This window comes from Plecotus auritus (assembly GCF_963455305.1).
Source record: "Plecotus auritus genome assembly, chromosome: 6".
Lineage (NCBI taxonomy): Eukaryota > Metazoa > Chordata > Mammalia > Chiroptera > Vespertilionidae > Plecotus > Plecotus auritus.
This window is the reverse complement of record NC_137773.1, coordinates 131,272,926-131,294,907: the sequence shown is the minus strand read 5'-3', so window position 1 is coordinate 131,294,907 and position 21,982 is coordinate 131,272,926. Positions and strand designations below refer to the sequence as shown.

Here is a 21,982-nt window from a genome sequence, read left to right as displayed (position 1 = left end):
AGAGAGAACTGAACTTGTGTTGTTCGGAAGTGTAAACATTTAGGTTTCCTGAGCTTGCAGTGACCATGCCCATTCTGGCCACTGACTTGACTTCAGGTGTGATTGATGGGAAAGCACCTTCCCACATCACTCATACCCCAATGGGCATGTGTATCTGCCTCCCTCCAGTCGCTTCCCCCATCAATCAGCAGGGAACAGCCTTGGACATGTTAAATTCGGCTTTTTGGCGAAGCTGTATAACTGGCATGCCCCTATTATCTAGCTTTCCCCTTTACTCATTTCCTGTTAAACAATAACCAGGTTATAACAATGGCATCAGAAAACTGAATTTTAAAATTTATTTAATTTTAATCAATTAAAAAAAAATTTAAAAATAGTGATATTTTACAGAGAGAAAGGGAGAGGGATAGAGAGCTAGAAACATCGACGAGAGAGAAATATCAATCAGCTGCCTCCTGCACACCTCCCATTGGGGATGTGCCCGCAACCAAGGTACATGCCCTTGATCGGAATCGAACCCGGGACCCTTCAGTCCGCAGGCCGACGCTCTATCCACTGAGCCAAACCGGTTTCGGCAATCAATTTAAATTTAAACAGCCACATGTAGCTTGGTGGCTACGGTATTGGACAATGTAGGGTAGACCATTATATTTTAGGAGTTTATTTTTTAACTAAATAGGGAAAGCCTTACGCATGCACATGGTGGTGATTCAAAAGGAACAAAAGGGTATCCGTGAAAAGTCCCTCTTATCTCTGCCCTTTGCCTCTCATTTCCCTTTCCAGTGCCAGCCATGATTACCAGTTTCTCGTGTATCTATCCAGAAACATTTCACACATACATAAGCATAATGTATGTACTTCTTTTTCTCTCTTGCTCAATGCAAGAGGTGTTATTCCACCCACTCTCTTCTGTTCCTTGCTTTTTTTAGTTAACAATGTACTCTGCAGGTTATTACTGATAGAGACAAATAGAACTGCCTCATTATTTTAATGGCTTACATTTAATTTTACTTGTATTTAATGGCTATTCATTATACTTCTTTACAAAGTTATATCATCATTTACTTGATAGGTTTCCTATAAGTGGACATTTGAATTGTTTCCAATCTTTTGCCATAACAAATAATACTGTAGCAAATAATACTGCAAAAACATGTTTTCAGACTTGTTCAGTTAGTTACAAACATAAATTCTTAGAAGTGAGATTGTTAGCTCAAGTGTATGGGCATATAACATTGCTGCAGATTTTGCCAAATTGCCATCTATAGAGTTGTTGATAGAAATGAAAATTGGTACATTGTATGAGAGCCTCTATTTCCCCACAGCCTCCGCAATATAGTCTATTATTAAACTTTTTGTTTTTTGCCAGTGTGATAAATAAACATTACCATTACCTTATAGGTTTAATTTGCATATCTCTTAAAATATGTTTTTATTGATTTTTTTTTTTTTTGAGACAAAGGAAGGGAGAGGAAGAGAGAGAGAGATAGAAACATTGATGAGAGAGAAACATCGATCAGCTACCTCCCACACATCCCCAACTGGGAATCAAGCCCGCAACCTGAGCATGTGCCCTGACTGGGAATCGAACCAGGGACCTCTCGGTTCATGGGTCAATGCTTAGCCACTGAGCCACACCAGCTGGGCACATGTCTCTTACTTTAAATGTGATTGAGCATCTTTTTATATTTTTAAGAGTCATTTGTATTACTTCCTGGTAAATTAGTCAGATTGTTTGCCCATTTTTTTAAAAAATATATTTTATTGATTTTTCACAGAGAGGAAGGGAGAGGGACAGAGAGCTAGAAACATCGATGAGAGAGAAACATCAATCAGCTGCCTCTTGCACACCCCCCACTGGGGATGTGCCCGCAACCAAGGCACATGCCCTTGACCGGAATCGAACCTGGGACCCTTGAGTCCGCAGGCTGACGCTCTATCCACTGAGCCAAACCGGTCAGGGCTATTTGCCCATTTTTCTGTTGGATTTTATTGATATTTATGTTGATTTGTAGTAGCCCTTTGTACATTAAGGAAATTACTCTGCTGCCTCTGATATGTATCCACAAAGGTTAACTGCTTTCCATGTGGACATTTAAGAACATTTTTATGCCCTGGCAGGGCAGCTCATTTGGTTGGAGCATCGTCCCCTACACCAAAAGGTTGCGGGTTCCATCCCAGGTCAGGGCACATACCCAGGTTTTAGTTCGATCCCCAGTTGGGGTGCGCACAGGAAGTAACCAATTGATGTTTCTCTTTCACATCAATGTTTCTCTCAACTTCCTCTCTCTCTGAAATCAATAAACATATCCTGGGGTAAGGATAAATAAATGAATGAATGAATAAATAAATAACATTGTTATACCCTGGCCGGATAGCTCCATTGGCTAGACTCACTGGTGGTCTGTGAGGTCCGAAAGGTTGGCAACTGCTGGGCTGGAGGATCTTCCTGATATGTCTGGGTTTTGGGCTGGATCCCTGATAGGGGGCATGCAGGAGGCAGCCTATCAAGGTTTTGCTCCTACATTGATGTTTCTCTTTCCCTCTCCCTTTCTCTCTCTATAAAAATCAATAAAAATAGAAAGAATCAACCAATGAATGCATAAGTAGAAGAAGAAATTGTGTGTGTGTGTAAAACAATTAATTAAAAAATGTTTATGATGTCAACTTATTCATCTTTTTGTTATGGCCTCTGGTTGTATATTTTACTTAGAAAGACTTTGCCCATGAAGATATTTTAAAAGAGTTCTCATGTCTTCTTCCAGAACTTTTATTTTTTTATGTTTAACTCTTTGATCCTCTTGTTGGTGGCAGGAGGAACAGTCCTAGGTGGTAGACCAGCCTACTTGAGGTCTGGCTAGGAAGAATTCAGAGCCAAGACTCAAACTATAAAAGAACATTTATTTAGACAATTTCAGAGGTGAAAGAAGTGAGTGGTAGAAGAAATGGGTCAGTAAGTTACAGAGGCAAAAGAAGGGCCCTTGGAGCTTGGGAGTGAGGGAGGTAATGGTAAGGGGGGTGAGGATAGGTTCGGGCATGGGTCCTCCATCCTAAAAGCTTTTAATGGTGGAGATCTTAGGGGAGGACACAGGTTAGAATCCAATAGAATATTCATCAGCTTTCAGGGTGTCATGGTCTCCACTGATGGGTCAGAGCCAGGGCAGGGGGTCATTCTTCAATGCAGCTGGTCCTGAGGTCAGCCATGGTGTCACTTGTCTGGTTTTGCTGCTTCTCTGGGCCTGGAGTTAAAACACAACTGAGGCCTAGATGTCATGCATAGGGAGGAAAGGTCAGGGGGTCTACACCATATCTGTATGCTAGGGGAGGATAGGTCGCCCTGGGGACCAGGTCCCACCCTACAAATTGTCCATTGCTAGGTGCTTGCTAGCACTTGGGGTTTCCCACCCTGGTGACTTTCTGTACCTGGCCCTTTGTCCTTGTCCTGCTCATGTCTGTCTAACTGCCTACCACATTCTGAAATAATTCGGGGTTTGTGCACTGGCCCTCCTGTGCCTTCCCTCCGTTCTCCTACTGTGGTGCCCTTCCCAGCTTCCCTGCTCTGTCTAGCCCTGTGTCGGAGCTAGTTACTCTAGAACAGTGGTCGGCAAACCCATTAGTCAACAGAGCCAAATATCAACAGTACAACGATTGAAATTTCTTTTGAGAGCCAAATTTTTTAAACTTCTTCTAACGCCACTTCTTCAAAATAGACTCGCCCAGGCCGTGGTATTTTGTGGAAGAGCCACACTCAAAGGGCCAAAGAGCCGCATGTGGCTCGCGAGCCGCAGTTTGCTGACCATGGCTCTAGTAGAAATAGTATTCCCATGTGCACGTTGTTGCACCTTCCTCTCATTTCTTTCCGAGTACAGCTTTTAGGTAAACCCTATCCCCAGATGGAGGAGAGTTTTCGTTTTTATTGGAGGGTCTCGGTTAAGTAGACCCTCCAATGGACAGCCGGGTTCCTCCTCTCACTCCCATGCTTCCCTTCTCACCACAGCTCTTCTTTGACCTCCTTCTTGGCCTCCCAGGACCTGACACGCCCTGCCCTTTGTGCGGGTTGCTTAACCCAGGGCAGGGTGGGGGGGAGGGGGTTACTTGGACAGAGGCGACTATAAAGCCACCGGGTATTTGTACTTGGCCTGTGCCACGAGGAGAGCTCTGAGCCTCTGCAAAGCCAGCAGTTTGCTGGCTGTTAACACTTAGTTCCTATTTCCTAATGCTTTGTTGCTTTTGTTTTTTTGTAATTTCAGAATTTCATTATCATCTTCTACCAGAGCCAGTAGCAGTTGGGAAAGAAGGCTGTGCTCTTTCAACAGTGAGTATGGCTTTTTTAAACCCTAGATTTTTATTTTTTTTTAAGGCAGTTTGTAAGGAGCCTGGGGCTCCTCTGTAAGCTCCTTGGAAACCACCCTCTGGGGGTGCTTTCAGAAGGACTGGCGGGAAGGGTGTGGGTACCTGAAGGTTTTCAAAGCTCCGATATGCACCCAAAACCTCCTACAAGCAGTTCACAAAGACTTTCCCAGGAGGAGGGCTCTGAGCTGGAAGGGAGGCTGCAAGTCCTGGGCCTGTGGGAACCAGGCTGTTTTCCTGGGCAGCGTGACGCTGGAATCAGCCATGAAGGCAGAGAGGAGTTCATCGGGTAGCCAGGACGTGAGTGTGCTCGTGAGGGGGACACACGAGGAAAGACAAGGTGGGGCTGTGCGGGCTTGCATGGCAGGTTGGTTACCTGGGATGCGGGTGGAGCTGCGGGAGCTCAGCGCTGGAGGTAGAGTTGGGATCATATGGAGCACCGGAGTTCACCAGGGCAGGCTAATCCATGGAGGGAACTGCGGAGGTGCCTCTGGCAGTACCGGGCTGTGAGAGAGCACCCTGGACGGAAATGGGAGCCAGAAGTGAGGACCTGGGCCCCACGTGGTGGCTGAGGGAGCGTGTGTGGTCTGACTCACACTGGCAGGGATTTGTCATCCCACCCAACATTCCTCGTGAATGTGGAACCAAAGTGGCTTAAGGAATTGGTTGTAAGAGGCTTTCAGGAGTGGAGAGCCCTAAAGCTGTGCTGGTCAGTAGGGCAGCTTCTGTTCACATGTGGCTTTCAAGCCCATAAAATGTGATGGGTGTGGCTGAAGAACTGAACTTTGAGTTGCATTTAATTAATTTAAATAGTCACACATTAAACAGCACAAGTTTTTTACACAACACTTACAGCCTTTATTGATAGGATAGAGCCACTATGCCAAAATTCAGCCATCAATATACAACCTCTGTCTCCATCTACAGTAATGAGAATATATTTTACTTTAACGGGGACATAGAGGCAAAGCACCAAAAATTAAATCAGTATAACCTTAAAGTCTTTTTTTAAAAATTGATTTTAGAGAGAGAGGAAGGGAGAGGGTTAGAGAGATAGAAACATCAATGAGAGAGAAGCATCGATCGGCTGCCTCCTGCACACCCCCGACTATTGATCACTAGTGATAGTTTGAGGAATAAGAACCTCGTTTCAGAAACCAGTGTTGGGTAAATGCAATAGCACTTAATAGCTGGATATTATACTCCGGTTTCCGGAAGGTGGAATCTCCCTAACAGCAGTAAGACGCCAGACAAGTGAAAACCCAGAAAGAAGAAAAAGCAAAAGCTCGAGGAGGCTCCTCGGGAGAGTGGGCTGGGAGACCTGCCTGTCTCTTTATCCAAACCCAAGGAAGAGGAGGCGCTGGTTGGTAGGGAACCTGAGGAAATCATTCCCCAAAGAGGAACCAGTCAGTGACCCTGAAGAGGCAGGAAACAGGAGTGTCCCCAAGAACAAGTGGAAATGCTCTTTGAAAGAGGAGCCACTCAGCAGTGGGCCTGAAGAGGAGCAGAAAAGAAACAGAAAAGGCTCCAAAAGTTATCCTAGGAAGAGGAGAATGTACAGTACCTGGTGGCATAGAACCACCCGCTGACCCATCCACTACATCCCACAAAAACAAATTCACAAGGAGGAGGAGGAGGAGGAGAAGGAGAAGGAGAAGAATGTCGCGTTTACCTAGTGGAAAACAGTGTGGAAAGGATTTTCATATTGCAGAATCAAAGGGAAAAATTATAAGCAGCACTGGATAGTTTTAAAAAGACACCAGCAGGAATAAGGTCATAAGGTCATTGGTTACTTGCTTTGAAAGCAGTTCTAGAGGAGTGTAAAGAATGGTGATGGGGATACTGAACTTGGAGCCTTGTGCATAATTGATGCAAAATAAGCATCTGCTTGCAGCAAGCTCAGAGAGAGGGCAAAGGTGGCATGAACCAGGGACACCTGCAGGATTGGATTGAAATGCAGCGCATGCCATTTACCTGCAGGATGACCTTGGGGGCACTTGTTAACTTCTTTAAGACAGGAGAAAAGCTTCCTACCTTATAATGCGGGGAGGGATGCAATAAGAGGATGTATATATGAACTGCCTGCACTGGGTCTGGCATACAGTAGTTAATAGATGGAGGTCATCGTTCTTGTATCTTTGAAAGTGTTTGTATTCTATTTATTCTTGGAATTTTGCTTTATACCCTAAGATTAAGGTATTGGAACTCAGGTTTCCCAGTCTTTAAAATCTATCTAAAATCTGGGGCAAGAGGTTATGCCCTACCTCTCGCCCCAGACTGAATTTGGGAGCATGAGATGCCCCGTATCCTCTACCCAATGAATCTGTCCCTGTGTTCAGAGAGAAAGGCCTGCAACGCACAGCCTGGATATTAACAGGAGGAGGCTGGAAGCAGGCTCCAGCCTGGGATGTGAGCGTGTGTTACTCTCCCAGGTGCCCTGATGGCCAGCTGGTTTTCCTGACATCGGCTGGCTTTACAGAGTGCTGCAAGGCCACCAAACTCATTGTCTTTAACATTGAAGTGCCTCACTTCACACAGCAGATATGCAAAGTGAGTGCATTTTTCCTTTTCAATCTGTTCAGGCAATGAGCATTATCAAGCAACAGATACTCCCAGGTAGTTTGATGTTCTGGGATACAAGATTCTTGTTGGGGCAAGCCAAATCTTACTCTTTAATTGCTGGCATAATTTTGGAAAAGTTTCAAAAGTCACCAGAGTAGGAAAAGACAAAAGCGGTGATTGGATGGAAATTCTCATGTGGTAGATGAGGAAACCAGGGTGGTGTGGCTGGTGTGTAGAAGAGCCTGGGAGGAGAGAGCTGGAATGCCTGCCCCTCCCCTGATGGTGCTCATTCCTCACTGAATCTGTCCCAGGGGTAGCCACTCACTGTCACCATCACATTGTCACCAGATTCATGTGTCACCTACTTAGCATTTTCCTGTAAATTGACTCCTTCTTTAACTTAATTTTAAAAATTAATTTGCATCCCTACCATAAGTTGAAAATATCCATAAAACTCAACGCAAGGAAACAATAATAGTAAATAGATACTATTGCCTGCAGGAGGCATACCAGTTAGAGAACTGGTCATTTCTCTTTGACCCGAAGCAGGAAGGAAAAGATGGCTTTCTCAGTATGCATTACTTGCTGTTGCATAGTATTCTCCTGCTCCCGAAAATCATCTTGCAGACATCAGTTGTATGGGCATTGCTATGGCAAACTGCATATTCCAACCCTTAGCTGATTTTCAGTCATTGGTGTTTCTGTGTTCACAAGGCTTTAGGTTTTCTGTCTCCAGCCTCCTTGGTACATGGAGCAGTGGTGGGGGCCTTGGGGCAGCGCAAGGACGCTGTGAGGAACTGGCAGAGGCTGGATCTGGGCGCTGGCTGGGGTGGGGTGGAGCTGGTTCCGTCCCAGCACTGTTGAAGCAGGAAACCATGGTGACTCTCCACAGAGACTGTGTTCATCAACTCTTTCGTGGCCCACAATGTTCAAACATTTGTAGAGTTCCCTTCATAGGAATATTTGCTTATTACCCTTCCTGGTGAGGCCGATTAGCCTTGTAAATTGTACTCAGCGTGAACTAGGGAGCTCCTCGGGGGAGTTTTGTATTACTGTAAGGAAAAAAGCCTTCAGCATCATTGGAAGTGGTTGTCCCTAACACAAACAGTATTGAGCCTGTTTTGTAACTTCGCTTTTTATTCATTTGCATCTTATTTGTGTTTTGTGCTTGTTCTGGGCACCGAGAAAGAACATGTATGTATGATCGTCACTTCCTTCACGGAGCTCCGGTTCTAGAAGGAGAAGCAGGCTGATGATTTAAGTTTGCTGGAAAAGTGTACATGTATATTTTTTTCATTTCTTTAAAGTCCTCTGTCCTCCCTAACTTAATTTTTAAAAATTGCTATAGACATTTTTAAACCCATAGAACCTATAGAAAAGTTGAAGGTTACCAGGTAACCTTCACCTGGATTCACCAATGGTTAACATTTCAACATATTTGCTTTATTTCTCTCTCCTTTCCTCACCAACACACACACACACACACACACACACACACACACACACACTATATATATTTTTCTCCTCAACTTTTAAGAGTGAGTAGTAGATATCACTATGCTTGTCCTCTTCATACTTCAGCATACATCCCCTAAGAACAAGGACATTCCCCTACGTGCAAAGATAACCACAACGTCACCCTCACACTCCAGAACTGTATCACCAACACAATAACATTATCTACCATTCAGTCCTTACTTAGCTTTCCCCAGTTGTCCTAAGCGTTTTCTTCACAGCTTAAAATACAATTAGGGATCCTTCCTTACATGTAGTGATCATGCCTGTTGAGTTTTTTTTAAGTCATTGCCTGCTTTTGCTTCCTCATCCTTATCCTCATTCTGGGTCCTTCACTTCTCTTTTCCCTTCTACTTCTTCCCCCTTCTCTTGCGACAGTTTCACTCCCTTTCTTCGCCCTGCAGGCGCCAGCCAGCCTCGAAGAGCAGGATGGACCTTGACGTGGTCAACATGTTCGTGATCGCGGGCGGGACGCTGGCCATCCCCATCCTGGCATTTGTGGCCTCATTTCTCCTGTGGCCTTCGGCGCTGATAAAAATATATTATTGGTAAGTTAACTTTGTAATTGACGTTTTCATGGGTACCAAAATAATGTCATCTTCTCTGCTTGTCCTTTTGGTTTTTCAGCATTTTATCTGAAATATTTCAACCATATAGAAAAGTTGGAGGATGTCCTGTTTTGAATGTTGGGAGTGTTCCAGAATGATGGGTGGTAGCTTCCTGCCAGGTAACTTCTTTCAGGTTTCTGATGGCATCTCTGCCCTCGCTCCCAAAGTCACCAATTCTTTAAGCAAGGATTGTGCGCATTGGTGGGAATTCCGATGGCAGTTTCTTGGTCCTTGGATTCTGATCCAGTGTGGTCTGACAGGTGCGGTGATGTGCACTGACAAATGAATTAAAGAGAGCGGGTCCTGGAGAAGGCGTATGGGTGGGACAGAATGGTTTCAGATTTGTGCTAAAAGTGTTCATCCCTAAAGTGGCAGAAAGAAAAAGACGTTTCCAAACCTGTCATTCTCGTACCACCTTCGTGGTTGCTTGACCTATCTGCACACCACCTGTGCCTTGACATTCTCTTTAGAGTAAGTCACTTTTGTAGGTTAAATCAGTTTATTTTAAGAGCAGCATAAATATCCCCACCTTAAGTGGAAAGCTTGCCATGCGTAGTAAGTTAATATAAGAAAGTGAAAAGAAGGGAATACCATTACACAAGGCTAGCCTAGAGACTGCTGCCTGCCAAAGGCCGAGTCTCCTTTCTCTCCGGTGAAAGTCTGAGAGGGTGTGAAAGACGCAGCAGCCCCAGCAGAGCCGTTCTCCTCCAGGGAATCAGAAGCTCAGCTGTTGAGGGAGGGATTAGCTTCCTCGCGATGCACTTCAGGGACTTTCCAAGCCACAGTCCATTTACCAAATGAAAGCACCCTTCCCACCACGTGGTATGCATCCCCTGGTGCAGGAAATACCGAAATAGGCCGGGTTCCTCTTGGTGCCATAGGGAAGCACCCTGAGATTTCACCAGGGCTTCTGGGAGTTAGAACTGCCTCCTGTGCACAGAGAGAAGAGTGCAGGGCTTGGCGTGTGCCCTGTATCTGCCCTCCTTTCTGGCTCCCTTTTGTTTCATCGGAGTGTGGAGTTTTCCACCTGCCAGCCAGGCTCTGACCCTTGAAAAGAAGCTACCTGAACAAAATGGAGCTTTTTTTTTTCTTTTACTCCCTCACTCTGGGGAGGTGGTGACCCTTTCAGAGGCTCACCCAGGACCCACCTCTGCGCTGACGAAGCTGAGACGCCAGCTGTTGAAATGCCTTGTCCTTGCAGCCCTAGCAGCAGGCGTGCTTTGGGCCCAGGCTCCAATGTAGCCTGACATGGAGAGGCCAGAGCATGTGCCCCACGTGCCCCGCAGAGGCTCCGTGGACTCCACACACAAATGCTATTTTTCTTAAACAAATCAAATTGAAATGGAGAATACAGTTCGGTGCTGTGGCCCGTCACCATGGCTACGGCTGCAAGCAGAGGTGTGATTACAAGAAGGCTAATTCCTCGTACCCGTGCGAAGCCAGCTCCATGCCACACCGTCCGCAGCCCCCAGGTTCCTTGGGTCGCCAGGAGGGCCTTTTAGAGTCAGATGCCCTCTGCTGTGGCCACGGCACCTCTGGAGGTGGCTCTGGTGGCTCATTGCGAAGCGTTTGGTGCTGCCGGCGAGGAGCAGTCACAGCCCACATCCCTGTGGAAACGAGTGGCCATGCTCCAGGGACACTTACAATTTGTGCATTTTTCTGTATGACTTGTACTTCAATTAAAAGTTTCTCTAAAAAATAACAGCGAAGGATGTGGAGAAATTGGACCCCTCATATACTCTTAGTAGGAATGCAAAATGGTGCAGGCGATTTGGAAAAGTCTGGCGGGTCCTCAAAAGATTTTTTTGTTGCTGATTTTTGTTCTTTTTTTTTTTTTTTTTTTAAAAAGCTGCTAAATGACCCAGCAATTCCACTCCTACGTATTTACCCAAGAGATCTGAAAGCATGTCCACACAAAAACTTAGGAATTTTTATAGTGGCATTATTCACAGTAGCCTAAAAGTAGAAACAACCCATGTCCATCAACTGATGAATGGATAAATAAATGTGGTATATCCATGTAATGGAATATTATTTCACCTTAAAAAGGAATAAAGTACTGACACATTCTTTACTATGGATAATTGGAAACATTACACTAAGTGAAATAAGGCAGGCATAGAATGACAAAGATTGTATGATTCTACTTATATGAGTGAGGTATCTAGACAGGGCAGACTCAGACACAGAAAGTAGAACAGAGATTACCAGGGGCTCAGGGACAGGAAAGAATGTGAAGTTTTTGTTTTGTTTTTAATTTTTTTTTTTACATATATTTATTTATTTCAGAGAGGAAGGGAGAGGGAGAGAGAGAAACATCAATGATGAGAGAGAATCATTGATTGGCTGCCTTCTGCACACCCTATACTAGGGATCGAGCCCACAACCCACGCATGTGCCCTTGACCAGAATCGAACCTGGGACCCTTCAGTCCACAGGCCAATGCTCTAGCCATTGAGCCAAACCAGCCAGGGCAGGAATGTGGAGTTTTTGTTTAAAGGATACAGAATTCCTGTTTGGGATGACGGGAAATTCTGTAAATGGATAGTTGTGATGGTTGATGTACAATATTGTGCATGTCCTTAATGCCATTGAATTGTACACTTAAAATGGTTAGAATGGTAAATTGTATGTTATCTACATTTTACCACAATAATAAAAAAAGAAATGTACTGTGTAAGTGTTTGTCTTCAGAGGATCCTGTAAACTAGAGAAGGCAGCACTCGTGAAATAAAGGTCTGGACCCTGGGCGCCTTTCTCAAAGAAGAACCCCATGGAGGTTGCTTTTTTAGGGCTTCAGTGACGTCTGTCCCTGAAACAGGAGCAGTTCGGCTTTTGTACCAAGATTGTTCATCTGGAAAAGATCTTTTTCCTGAGACATTTATTTATTCCAGTTAAATTCTTCCCTTTGTTTCTGTCCTGTACACTTGCAGTTATTTTTTAAGATATATTTTTATTGATTTCAGAGAGGAAGGAAATGGGAGAAAGAGAGATAGGAACATCAATGATTGATCGGCTGCCTCCTGCGTGCCCCACACTAGGGATCGAGCCCGCAACTCGGGCATGTGCCCTGACCAGGAGTCGACCTTGACCTCCTGGTTCATAGGTTGATGCTCAACCACTGAGCCACGCCGGCCGGGCCACTTGCAGTTATTTCTAAGTTCTGCCTTCGTAAAGTTTATCATTTAGCGATAATTTATTCTCTGCTATCCTTAAACCAAAGAGGTTGGGTTTGTTTGTTTGTTTGTTTTCCTTTCATAATTTTTAACTGACCTGGTAGCTTAAGGAATCTTCCTACTCTTCCATTGAGGGGAGCATTTGAAGTTACTGAAAATATTGGTTCTCAAGCTCCTATTTCCAAAGCCTAGGTGAGGTTTTCCAGGGACGTAGCAATTAAATGAGATACCTGGACTAGTACCCACCTGGTACTAGCCCAGCTCCCAGGCTGCCCTTCTAGCCCTTCTCCCTTCACTCGGGATTTGTCATGCTTGGTCATCCCATGCCCTGTCTGTGCTGTGCACACCTTGCTGCATTGTCTACCACTAAACCAATAGGTGTTGAGTATCCAGATGCCTAAGCAACATCACCATTTCTGCAAAGTCCTTCCAGCTCTCCCTTGATCTCCTTAGAGTTGAAGGTTATAAAAAGGTAACAGAACCTAACCGGTTTGGCTCAGTGGATAGAGCATTGGCCTGGGACTCAAGGGTACCTGGTTCAATTCCGGTCAAGGGCATGTAACTTGGTTGCGGGCACATCCCCAGTAGGGGGGTGTGCAGGAGGCAGCTGATTGATGTTTCTCATTGATGTTTCTAACTCTCTCCCACTCCCTTCCTCTCTGTAAAAAAAATCAATAAAATATATAAAAATAAAAACCTGCGTTGCCAATGTTCCTTGTACACAGATGGTGACTATCAGAATTATAGCAACTATAATTCTTTTTTTAAAAAAAAGGTAACAGAGAAAATATAAATTATCCATCACCCCCAAATCATTTTCTTCAATGCCTCTTTTGTTCTTACCACCTCTTTCCCCACCTCACCTGTATATAGTTTAAAATTTTTTAACAGAATTGGAATCAATAGTATAAAAATATTGGGTCCTATGTTTTCATTTGATATCATGTCATAAACATTTTCCTGGTATTAAATAGTCTTTGAAGACCTCATTTTTATTTTAATAGCAACATATTACATCATCTGGATACATTGTAATTTATGTAATAAATTTTCTGTTTACGGGCATAAAGATTAGCGCAGATTGTTTTTTTCCTAATTGAAATAACACTGTCGGACATCTTTAGACTTTTTTTTTTTTTTTTTTAAAGATTTCTACTTATTTCCTTGGAACAGATTCTTCCTGGAAGTATAATTACTGGGTCAAAAGGCATGAGGTTTTTACAGACCCCTGATGCTTAATTCCAGACTGCTTCCTAGAAAGGTTGAACATATAATTGGGTGTTTTTTTAATCCTCAACTGAGATACATTTTACTGGTTTTAGAGAGAGGGGAAAGACGAGAGAGAGAGAGAGAGAGAGAGAGAGAAATATCAATGTACAAGAGAAACGTGGATCGTGTAGCCTCCCCTACTAGGGATCAAACTCTAGGCATATGTCCAGACCAGGAATTGAACTTGCAACCTTTCGGTGCACAGGACAATGCTCCAACCAACACTGGCCAGAGCTGTTTTTTTATTTTAAAGACATTTTTTTAATTTAGATTATTAAAAAGGTATGTCTTGCTGTAATATTCATTTCTTTAGGTATTAGTTGAAATTGAACATGTTTCCTATATTTGTTAGTCCTTAATTCTCTTCTACTTTGAATAATATTTTCGTTTATTTTGTTCATTGTTGAATTGGGGTCTTAGCCTGGGTCTTATCATTTTGTAAGCTTTTTATATGTTAAATGAATCTGTGGCCCTCATATATGTTGCAAAATTTTCCCTTGAGTTTTGGCAAGTGATATATTTACAAGAATAGAATCTTTTTTATTTAATACTAATTACTACCATTTACTGAATACTTACCATACGTTGAGCATCAAACAAAACTTTGTGTATGGATTATCTCATTTAATCTTTACCATATCCACAGTAGAATGCGGCATTTCCCCCTCATTCTAGACAGATGAGATTCAAGATCACATAGTCAATACATTAATGAGGTGGCATATGAATGAACGAACAAATTTGTATTATGGTGCATGATTTAGGATTTTGAAATGAGCTTGCTTTGTTATAGGAAGAGCTTTAACCTAGCCAATTTCATTCTACTTTTAATGTTTTGAATAGGCAATAGATTCGTTGCAAAAGTACTAAAAAAGAAGGTGATAAGATTCCTTCCCACCTCTGTTGCCTCTCCATCTACTTCTCATTGTATTGCCCATCTGCTCACCTTCATGGTGTCTTGTTTTTGTTCCTACACTCTTTGGGTGCAGATCGAAATAAATTTGAATTTATGTTCTCATCTTCCCTCCCTTTGTTTTACATAAAGGGTTAAAACCAGTCAACTTAGGCTATTTGCTTTTGCAAGACTTGGCTACCTCTTTGGTGCAAAGTACACCACAAAGTGAATCTCTGATTGAATTAATTGTCTCTCATCTTGGAGAGGCTCTTCATGCAGAGAGTTCAATGTGTTTAGATGGTAATTTTGTATTGAAATCAATTTCAGGCCAAACTCCAGCACTGCCAAGTCTTATGTAACAAACAGAAGCTGAGCTTTCAACCAGCTGCCATATGTTGTAGCGAATAAATTCAGAGGACCAATGCAGATAGTTCTTAAAAAAAAAAAAAAAATCTCACTCAAAATCTGTATAAAAAATATGTTCTTATTTTCTGGGGAGAGTTAGAATCGTGACCTTTATTGAGCTTATCCACTGGAGTGGAAATAATGTCTGTACAAAACCAAATGTTTGTTTTAACTTCTGCATCACAATTAAAATCCAAAGAGTTTTTAAAAAACCGTCAACTCTATCAAAATCCACTACTTCAGAATCCTTACCATCTTTAAAGCTACAGTAACACTTAAGTATGGTCAAGACTCAAATGAAGGAAATTTGGTTGGTTGGAAAGCTAATTAAATGTCCAGCTTGCTCAACTAGCTTTACAAATGGGTAAGTTTGTGTTTTTTACAGAGAATCGCCAACACTGGACAGCTGTAAGAGTAGTTAGAGGCCTGAGATAAGAAAGGCAGGCCTCCTGGAGACAGTTTTCTGGTGTTCTTTCTTCCCGGAGATTTGTGGGGTGTGAATGATACCACCACCAGCAACTGCAGCCTTGATGAGAGTCCAGTTCTTTTTTGTGTGTGTATTGATGTCAGAGAGGGAGAGAGAGATAGAAACATCAATGGAGAGAGAGAATTATTGATCGGCTGCCTCCTGCACGCCCCCTAGTGGGGTTCGAGCCTGCAACCTGGGCATGTGCCCTGACCAGGAATCAAACCGTGACCTCCTGGTTCATAGGTCCATGCTCGATCTCTGATCCACACCAGCCAGGCGAGTGTCCAATTCTTCATCTCCATGAAGAGCAAGTTGCAAGAGACACTGCCTTGAAGTTTCTGATGCTTTTCCTGTCCATTAAAGTGCCTCTGCAGGGAAGTGCTGTGCTTACTCCAGGATGTGTGTGCTGTACACAGCGGCAGTCTTACCCACATGTCCGTGGCTGCTCGCTTCAGATTCCAGGTGTCGATGAATATGGCCCACCAGACTGCTAGCCGACTCGGCGCGAGGAAACCAGCTTGGTCATGGCCTTTTCAGAGTCCTTCCCAGTCTTACCACCAGCCATTTCAAATTCTGCAGAAGCTCAAACAATCCAGGCAGAGTAAGGGCTAGTCAGACACCCAGGGAGATCCCACCGCCGACTCCTCCTTTGCACTGCCACTCAACTGCTAGAAATATGTGTTCACAAGAGGTTATTTCGTGTCATGCTTCTTGAGAAAATATCCCTCCGCCCCTTCCTGGTTTAGAGTGATTATGTGGTGACATACATTCCACAATATTCATTTAAGGTACTTTCTGGAATTCTTTCGCTTAGTGCTCCTTGAGGGTGACGCTCTGGGGACTCGAGTTATGTGGAGGAGGAGGGGCAGGAGAAGTGTTGGTCTTGCCTCCAAGTGAGCCTGTAGCAAGGACCTGTGCCCCTCCCAAAGCCACGTCTCTGCAGCGTGCTGATTTGGCGTGGCCTGTGTGTTTCCTTCCAGGTACTGGCGGCGGGCCTTGGGCATGCAGGTCCGCTATGTTCAGCATGAAGACTATCAGTTCTGTTATTCCTTCCGCGGCAGGCCTGGGCACAAACCGTCCATCCTCATGCTCCACGGGTTCTCGGCGCACAAGGACATGTGGCTCAGCTTGGTCAAGGTGCGGTAGGGAAAAGGGTTTCCACTTGGACATGCCGTGCTTGGCGATGGGAGAAAGCAAAGGGAACCCAGAACTGTGGCTCAAATATCTTAAAACTAGTGTGATATATGATTCACATCATTCACATCCTTGTATCAGACAAAATGCATTGAGTTGAATGATTTTTGTAAAATCTGCACCTTAGAAATCATTTCACCTCATGAGCATTTCTTAGGAAAGGTTTCAGAACTCTCACTGGCAAGATCAGGCTTTGAGAAAATCATTGTTCTTTCCACATTTCTCCTCTTCCTCCCCCGACTTCTCCCTTAAGCCTCCTCCTGCTTCCCCCCTCCCTCCTCCATCCCTCCTTTTTCTGTTTTTCCTTTCTTCCTTACCCACTTAGAGAAATGATCTTGATTGGGCAACCTTCTGGGATAGTTCTCCAAATCACTCACTTTCTGTCCTGTGTGGCAAGTGTGACCAGCTGGTGGGTTGGGGCTGGGAGAGGTCTTGGGAGGGAAGCACCCAGGCTCCCCCCTCAAGCAGGACTGTACCTGAATGACCTCAAGGATGACCTGCACCAAGAGTGAAAAGGCCACACACCCTCTAGTTACTTGTGTTTTTATTTCCAAAGGCCACTAGGAGGACACCCATCCTCATGCCTTCCTGATCCTCTCCTGTCCTGTCCCCAATTCAGATAAGCATCTTTCATATAGTTGGGTATTTGTTTATTGATAACCCATGTTTCTTGGTTTCCTGGTGAAAAGTGGCATATATTTAAATGGAAGAAACTAGAATTGGGGTGATCAGACATGGTTCTTAAAGAAAGCCTTGCTCCTGTGGGCTCCAGAGCTGGCCAAGGCTCTAGCACAGCCGTGGGCAAACTACGGCCCGCGGGCCGGATCCGGCTGTTCTATCCGGTTCTCTTGCTCTCCCCTCCGCTCCTTTACTTTGAATTTATATTAGTTCACACAAACACTCCATCCATGCTTTTGTTCCAGCCCTCCGGTCCAGTTTAAGAACCCATTGTGGCCCTCGAGTCAAAAAGTTTGCCCACTCTAGCAGAACAAAACCATCCCTCTAGCTCCCAGTCAGTGGCTGTATGACTGGAGTAAGTGTGTGTGGAGGGGGGGGAGGGGAGGAGGAGGCAGTACCTGTCAGTTGGTGTCAAAGGTGAGAGATCCAAACCTGCTGCCTTCACCTCTGTCCCCCTTTTCCAGTCATCCTCCAAGTCCCCTTCACCTATGTATGTATTAGTCTCTGGGCCTCTGCTCCCTAGGAGGTGACTGGCAATGCTTAGTCCCATCCGATGTTACTAGGGTAAAACTCCACGTGGCCCAGGACCATATGTCCCCAGGGTTGGCCATCTAGGTTACTTGGTAAGTAGGCGCAGCCTTCTCGGAAAAATGGGCTGACATGTTCTGCATGCCATATACTGACTCTCTGGGCCTGTGTGTCCTCAGTTCCTTCCAAAGAACCTGCACTTGGTCTGCGTGGACATGCCAGGACATGAGGGTACCACCCGCTCTCCCCTGGATGACCTGTCCATAGACGGGCAAGTCAAGAGGATACACCAGGTAAGCAGGGCTCCACCAATTGCCAAGAGTGTGCGTCTTGCCCTCCGCTGCATGCCTACGCCTGGAGCGCAGTACTGACTCGTAATGAGTCTCCAATGCATTCTGTTAAGTAATTGTACACAAAGTGGCACCCCAGTGGTTTCCTTGGCCGGCTGTGGAGGGCCAGGGCTTATTGCAGACTATTCTCCTCGAAGCCTGTTGCAATTGTTGTGAAGAAATATGACAATCTGAGCATTTTCTTGGCTCTTTGAAGAAATTTAGTATTTCTCAAGAGTCATTTTCCTGGAGTCTGTGTTTCTGCTTACCAACTATGTGATGACCGCAATAGCCCTTCTGCCTAGCTGGGGAAGATGGGGAGGATGCTCTTTGCATTTTGTTCTGCTTCAGCATCTATCTTCAGCCCCCCTTTGGCTGGGCTTTCAAGGTCCTGGGGCTCATGGGCCATTTCAGAATTTAGTAATCCACAGTTTTACATTGTTACTAGTATTTCCCCAGATAAGGATATTTATTTAATGTGTGTATGTCCCCCCCCCCCCCCGCCCGCCCCTTTAAACTATGTACTTCGATGAGGTCAGGAACCTTATCTCTTTGGCTCTTTGCTGTATCTTCTGCAGCTGACCATACTTCCTTGTACATAACAGATATCCAATTAATATTTTTAAGATAATCAGTTATCTAAAGCATCAGTGGTGGTTGGTTGGATGGATAGATAGTTGGCTGGATGGTTGGATGGTTGAATAGATAGAGGATGGGTGGATAGTTATATGAATGGATAGTTGGAAGGATGAGAAGGACTTTAAATTAGGGCAAGAGTCAGCAAAACATGGCCCATGGGCTATATTTGGCCTGCTGCCTATTTTTGTAAGCGAATTTTATTGAAACAAATCCATGTTCATTCATTTACATATTGTCTTAGTTGCTTTTGTGCTACAACAAAAGAGCTAAGTAGTTGCTACTGAAATCATATGGCCCACAGAGCTGAAAATATTTACTCTCAGGACCTTTATAGAAAAGTTTGCTGACTCAGAATTAGGAGAATCTTTGTTGGTTTTATACTCAGAAATGACCCCTCCATCACTTGTGCCAGGTAAAGATGAGTACATGCCTGCCTCAGGGTTCATCTGGATAATGGGTCCAGGAGAGGTTCAGACCCCCTTTCGTCAATATGCTTTTCATTTGTCCCCAGAGGCAATAGAGGTTGTTCACTCTGTAATCACTATTGCCACTGTCTACAGCTATATAACCAACCCCCCTTCTCATTTCCCTTCCCAGTTTGTGGAATGCCTCAAGCTGAACAAAAAACCGTTCCACCTGATAGGCACCTCCATGGGCGGCAATGTGGCTGGCGTGTACGCTGCTTACTACCCGTCGGATATCTGCAGCCTGTCTCTCGTGTGCCCTGCTGGTGAGTTGACAGGCTAAAATGTCCCCATGAGTGAGTGGAGCACCGCAGGGTCTGAATCTCTGAAGGACCAAGTGGCAGTATCTGCACTGACTGGTTTTTAGGATCATCTTTTGATGTGTCCTTCAGAGATATGCATCGCTTTTGAGATAACTAACCAAACACTAGTTGTCTAACCATAATCCTAGCCCTGGCTGCTCTGCCTCAGTTGGTTGGAGCATCGTCCTGTACACCAAAAGGTCTCAGGTTTGATTCATGGTCAGGGCACATACCTAGGTTTCAGCTTCTTTCTCAGTTGGGGCACTTACAAGAGGCAACCAGTCGATGTTTCTCATATCCATGTTTCTTTCTCTCTCTCTCTCTCCCCTTTCCTCTCTCTAAAATCAATAAACATATCCTTGGGTGAGGTTTAAAAAACACACCATAATTATGCCCTAGCCGGTTTGACTTAGTGTATAGAGTGTTGGGCTGTGGATTAAAGGATCCTGGGTTCAGTTCTGGGCAAGAGTATATACCTCAGTTGCAGGGTTGATCCTGTGTGTGGGAGGCAACCAATCAATGTGTCTCTCACATCAATGTTTCTCTGTGCCTCTTCTTCCCTTCCACTCTCTCTGAAAATCAATGAAAAAACATCCTCGGGTGAGGATTAACAAAACAAAACAAAACCATAATCATAACCACACTGACTTTTAAATTATAGTCAGTCATATTTTTATTCCACAAAGAATTTGGTGGTTAATTAAAATGTGTATAGTACTTTACAGCTCATAAATACATCCTGTATAATAAAAGGCTAATATGCAAATTGTCCCCTTGACTGGGAGTTCAACCAGGGGGCGGGGCCGGCCGGCCAACCTTCCACAGTCCCCCCTGACCCCCCAGCTGGCCTGGCCCTATCAGCCCCGATCGGGGCAGGCCAGCCGGACCCCACCTGTGCGTGAATTTGTGCACCAGGCCTCTAGTTGAAATATAATAATATTTATTGAGCTCTTGTGAGCTAAGCTGTTTATAGAGTTCATTGTTGCCATCACTGTGACTTTATGAAGTGATGGTATTATTATTATGTCTCTCCTCTTTTTTGCCGAAAACTCAGAGATCTTTACTCATTACAAGATCTTTTTTAAAAATCAACAACTTTAGTTTCTTTGTTCTTACATGTATGCATGTCAACTTGAGCTGTAACATGTCCCCAGAAATTATGATCTGAAGTTGAATTTTTTAAAAATTCATTTTTCTTACCTTAGACTTTGAACTTGGATTTATAATATGTTAGAGAGAAAAATACTAATTTTTCTCTTCTTCCTTGTTTTGCTTCCTGTCTCTCTGGTACTTCGTTGGAGTATGATATAAATTGCCCAAATTTTAAGTGTACATCTCAGTAATGTAGTTATATCCAGATCAAGATAATATGCCCGTTTTATTAGTAGGAACATTGAGGTACAAAGAAATTATATAAGTGCCTGAGCCAGCATAGGAACTGGTCCCAGGCTGTCTGGCTGCAGAACCCAAGCTGTGGCTTTTTTGGAAGTCAATTTATGTTCACTGTCTCCTGAATGTGACTCATGTCCACGACCCCCTTTACCCACTAGAACCCAGCCTTGAGTCAAACCTGTATACCTCACTAAAATGTAACTGAACAGACCTTCAAAATCTTTCAGTCACTCTGAAAGCAAATAGTTTCAGGTCTGGTGAGGACATTGGAATTGAAGTCAAGCTCCTACTGGGTTTTCTCTCCTCCTCTTCCCAAGTACCATGTCTGAAATCATTTGTTCTTTTTTTTTTTTTAATTTCTTTATTGATTAAGGTATTACATATGTGTCCTTATTCCCCCATTACCCCTCACCTCCAATTCATGACCCCACCCCCCTGTTGTCTATGTCCATTGATTAGGCCCATATGCATGCATATAAGTCCTTTGGTTGATCTCTCCCCCTTACCCCCACCCTCCCCTACCTTCCCTGAGGTTGGACGTTCTGATTGATGTTTCTCTGTCTCTGGATCTATTTTTGTTCATCAGTTTATGTTGTTCATTATATTCCACAAATGAGTGAGATCATGTGATATTTATCTTTCTCTGCCTGGCTTATTTCACTTAGCATAATGCTCTCCATCTCCATCCATGTTGTTGCAAATGGTAAGAACTTCTTTTTTACCGCAGCGTAGTATTCCATTGTGTAGATGTACCACAGTTTTTTAATCCAGTCATCTGCTGATGGGCACTTAGGCTGTTTCCAAATCTTAGCAATGGTGAATTGTGCTGCTATGAACATAGGGGTGCATATATCCTTTCTGATTCATGTTTCTATTTCTTGGGATATATTCCTAGAAGTGGGATCACTGGGTCAAATGGGAGTTCCATTTTTAGTTTTTTTGAGGAAACTCCATACTGTTCTCCATTTGTTCTTTTAATAATAAAGTTTGAGAATTGGAGAAACAGCTCCTATGAAAGGTTATTAGATTTTTAAATCGCTTATGGAAGGTCAGATCTAACTGGCTTTTTCAAGTGTATGTTCATTTGCTCAAAGAGTTGTACACCTGAGTTTCCATTGAAAATTTAAAACTGTATGTGAAAATGGAAAGATAAACTTTTTTTACTTTGAAATAATTTTTTTAAGTTTGCAGAAGTGTTGCAAAAGAT

The 21,982-nt window shown here is 43.9% G+C and overlaps 1 protein-coding gene across 5 annotated transcripts in view; it reads left to right on the top strand.

Annotated features, from left to right (window-relative positions):
* The window catches only part of ABHD6 (abhydrolase domain containing 6, acylglycerol lipase), a 54,006-nt gene that overhangs the window by 18,634 nt on the left and 13,390 nt on the right, over positions 1–21,982 (top strand). For all 5 annotated transcript variants that reach the window (XM_080677017.1, XM_080677014.1, XM_080677015.1 and 2 more), the window contains 5 exons: positions 4,251–4,315; positions 8,832–8,975; positions 16,230–16,386; positions 17,829–17,942; positions 19,215–19,347. In XM_080677017.1, the coding sequence (XP_080533143.1) occupies positions 8,857–8,975; positions 16,230–16,386; positions 17,829–17,942; positions 19,215–19,347 (523 nt within the window). In that variant the 5' untranslated portion in view covers positions 4,251–4,315; positions 8,832–8,856. The remainder of the gene's footprint in view (positions 1–4,250; positions 4,316–8,831; positions 8,976–16,229; positions 16,387–17,828; positions 17,943–19,214; positions 19,348–21,982) is intronic.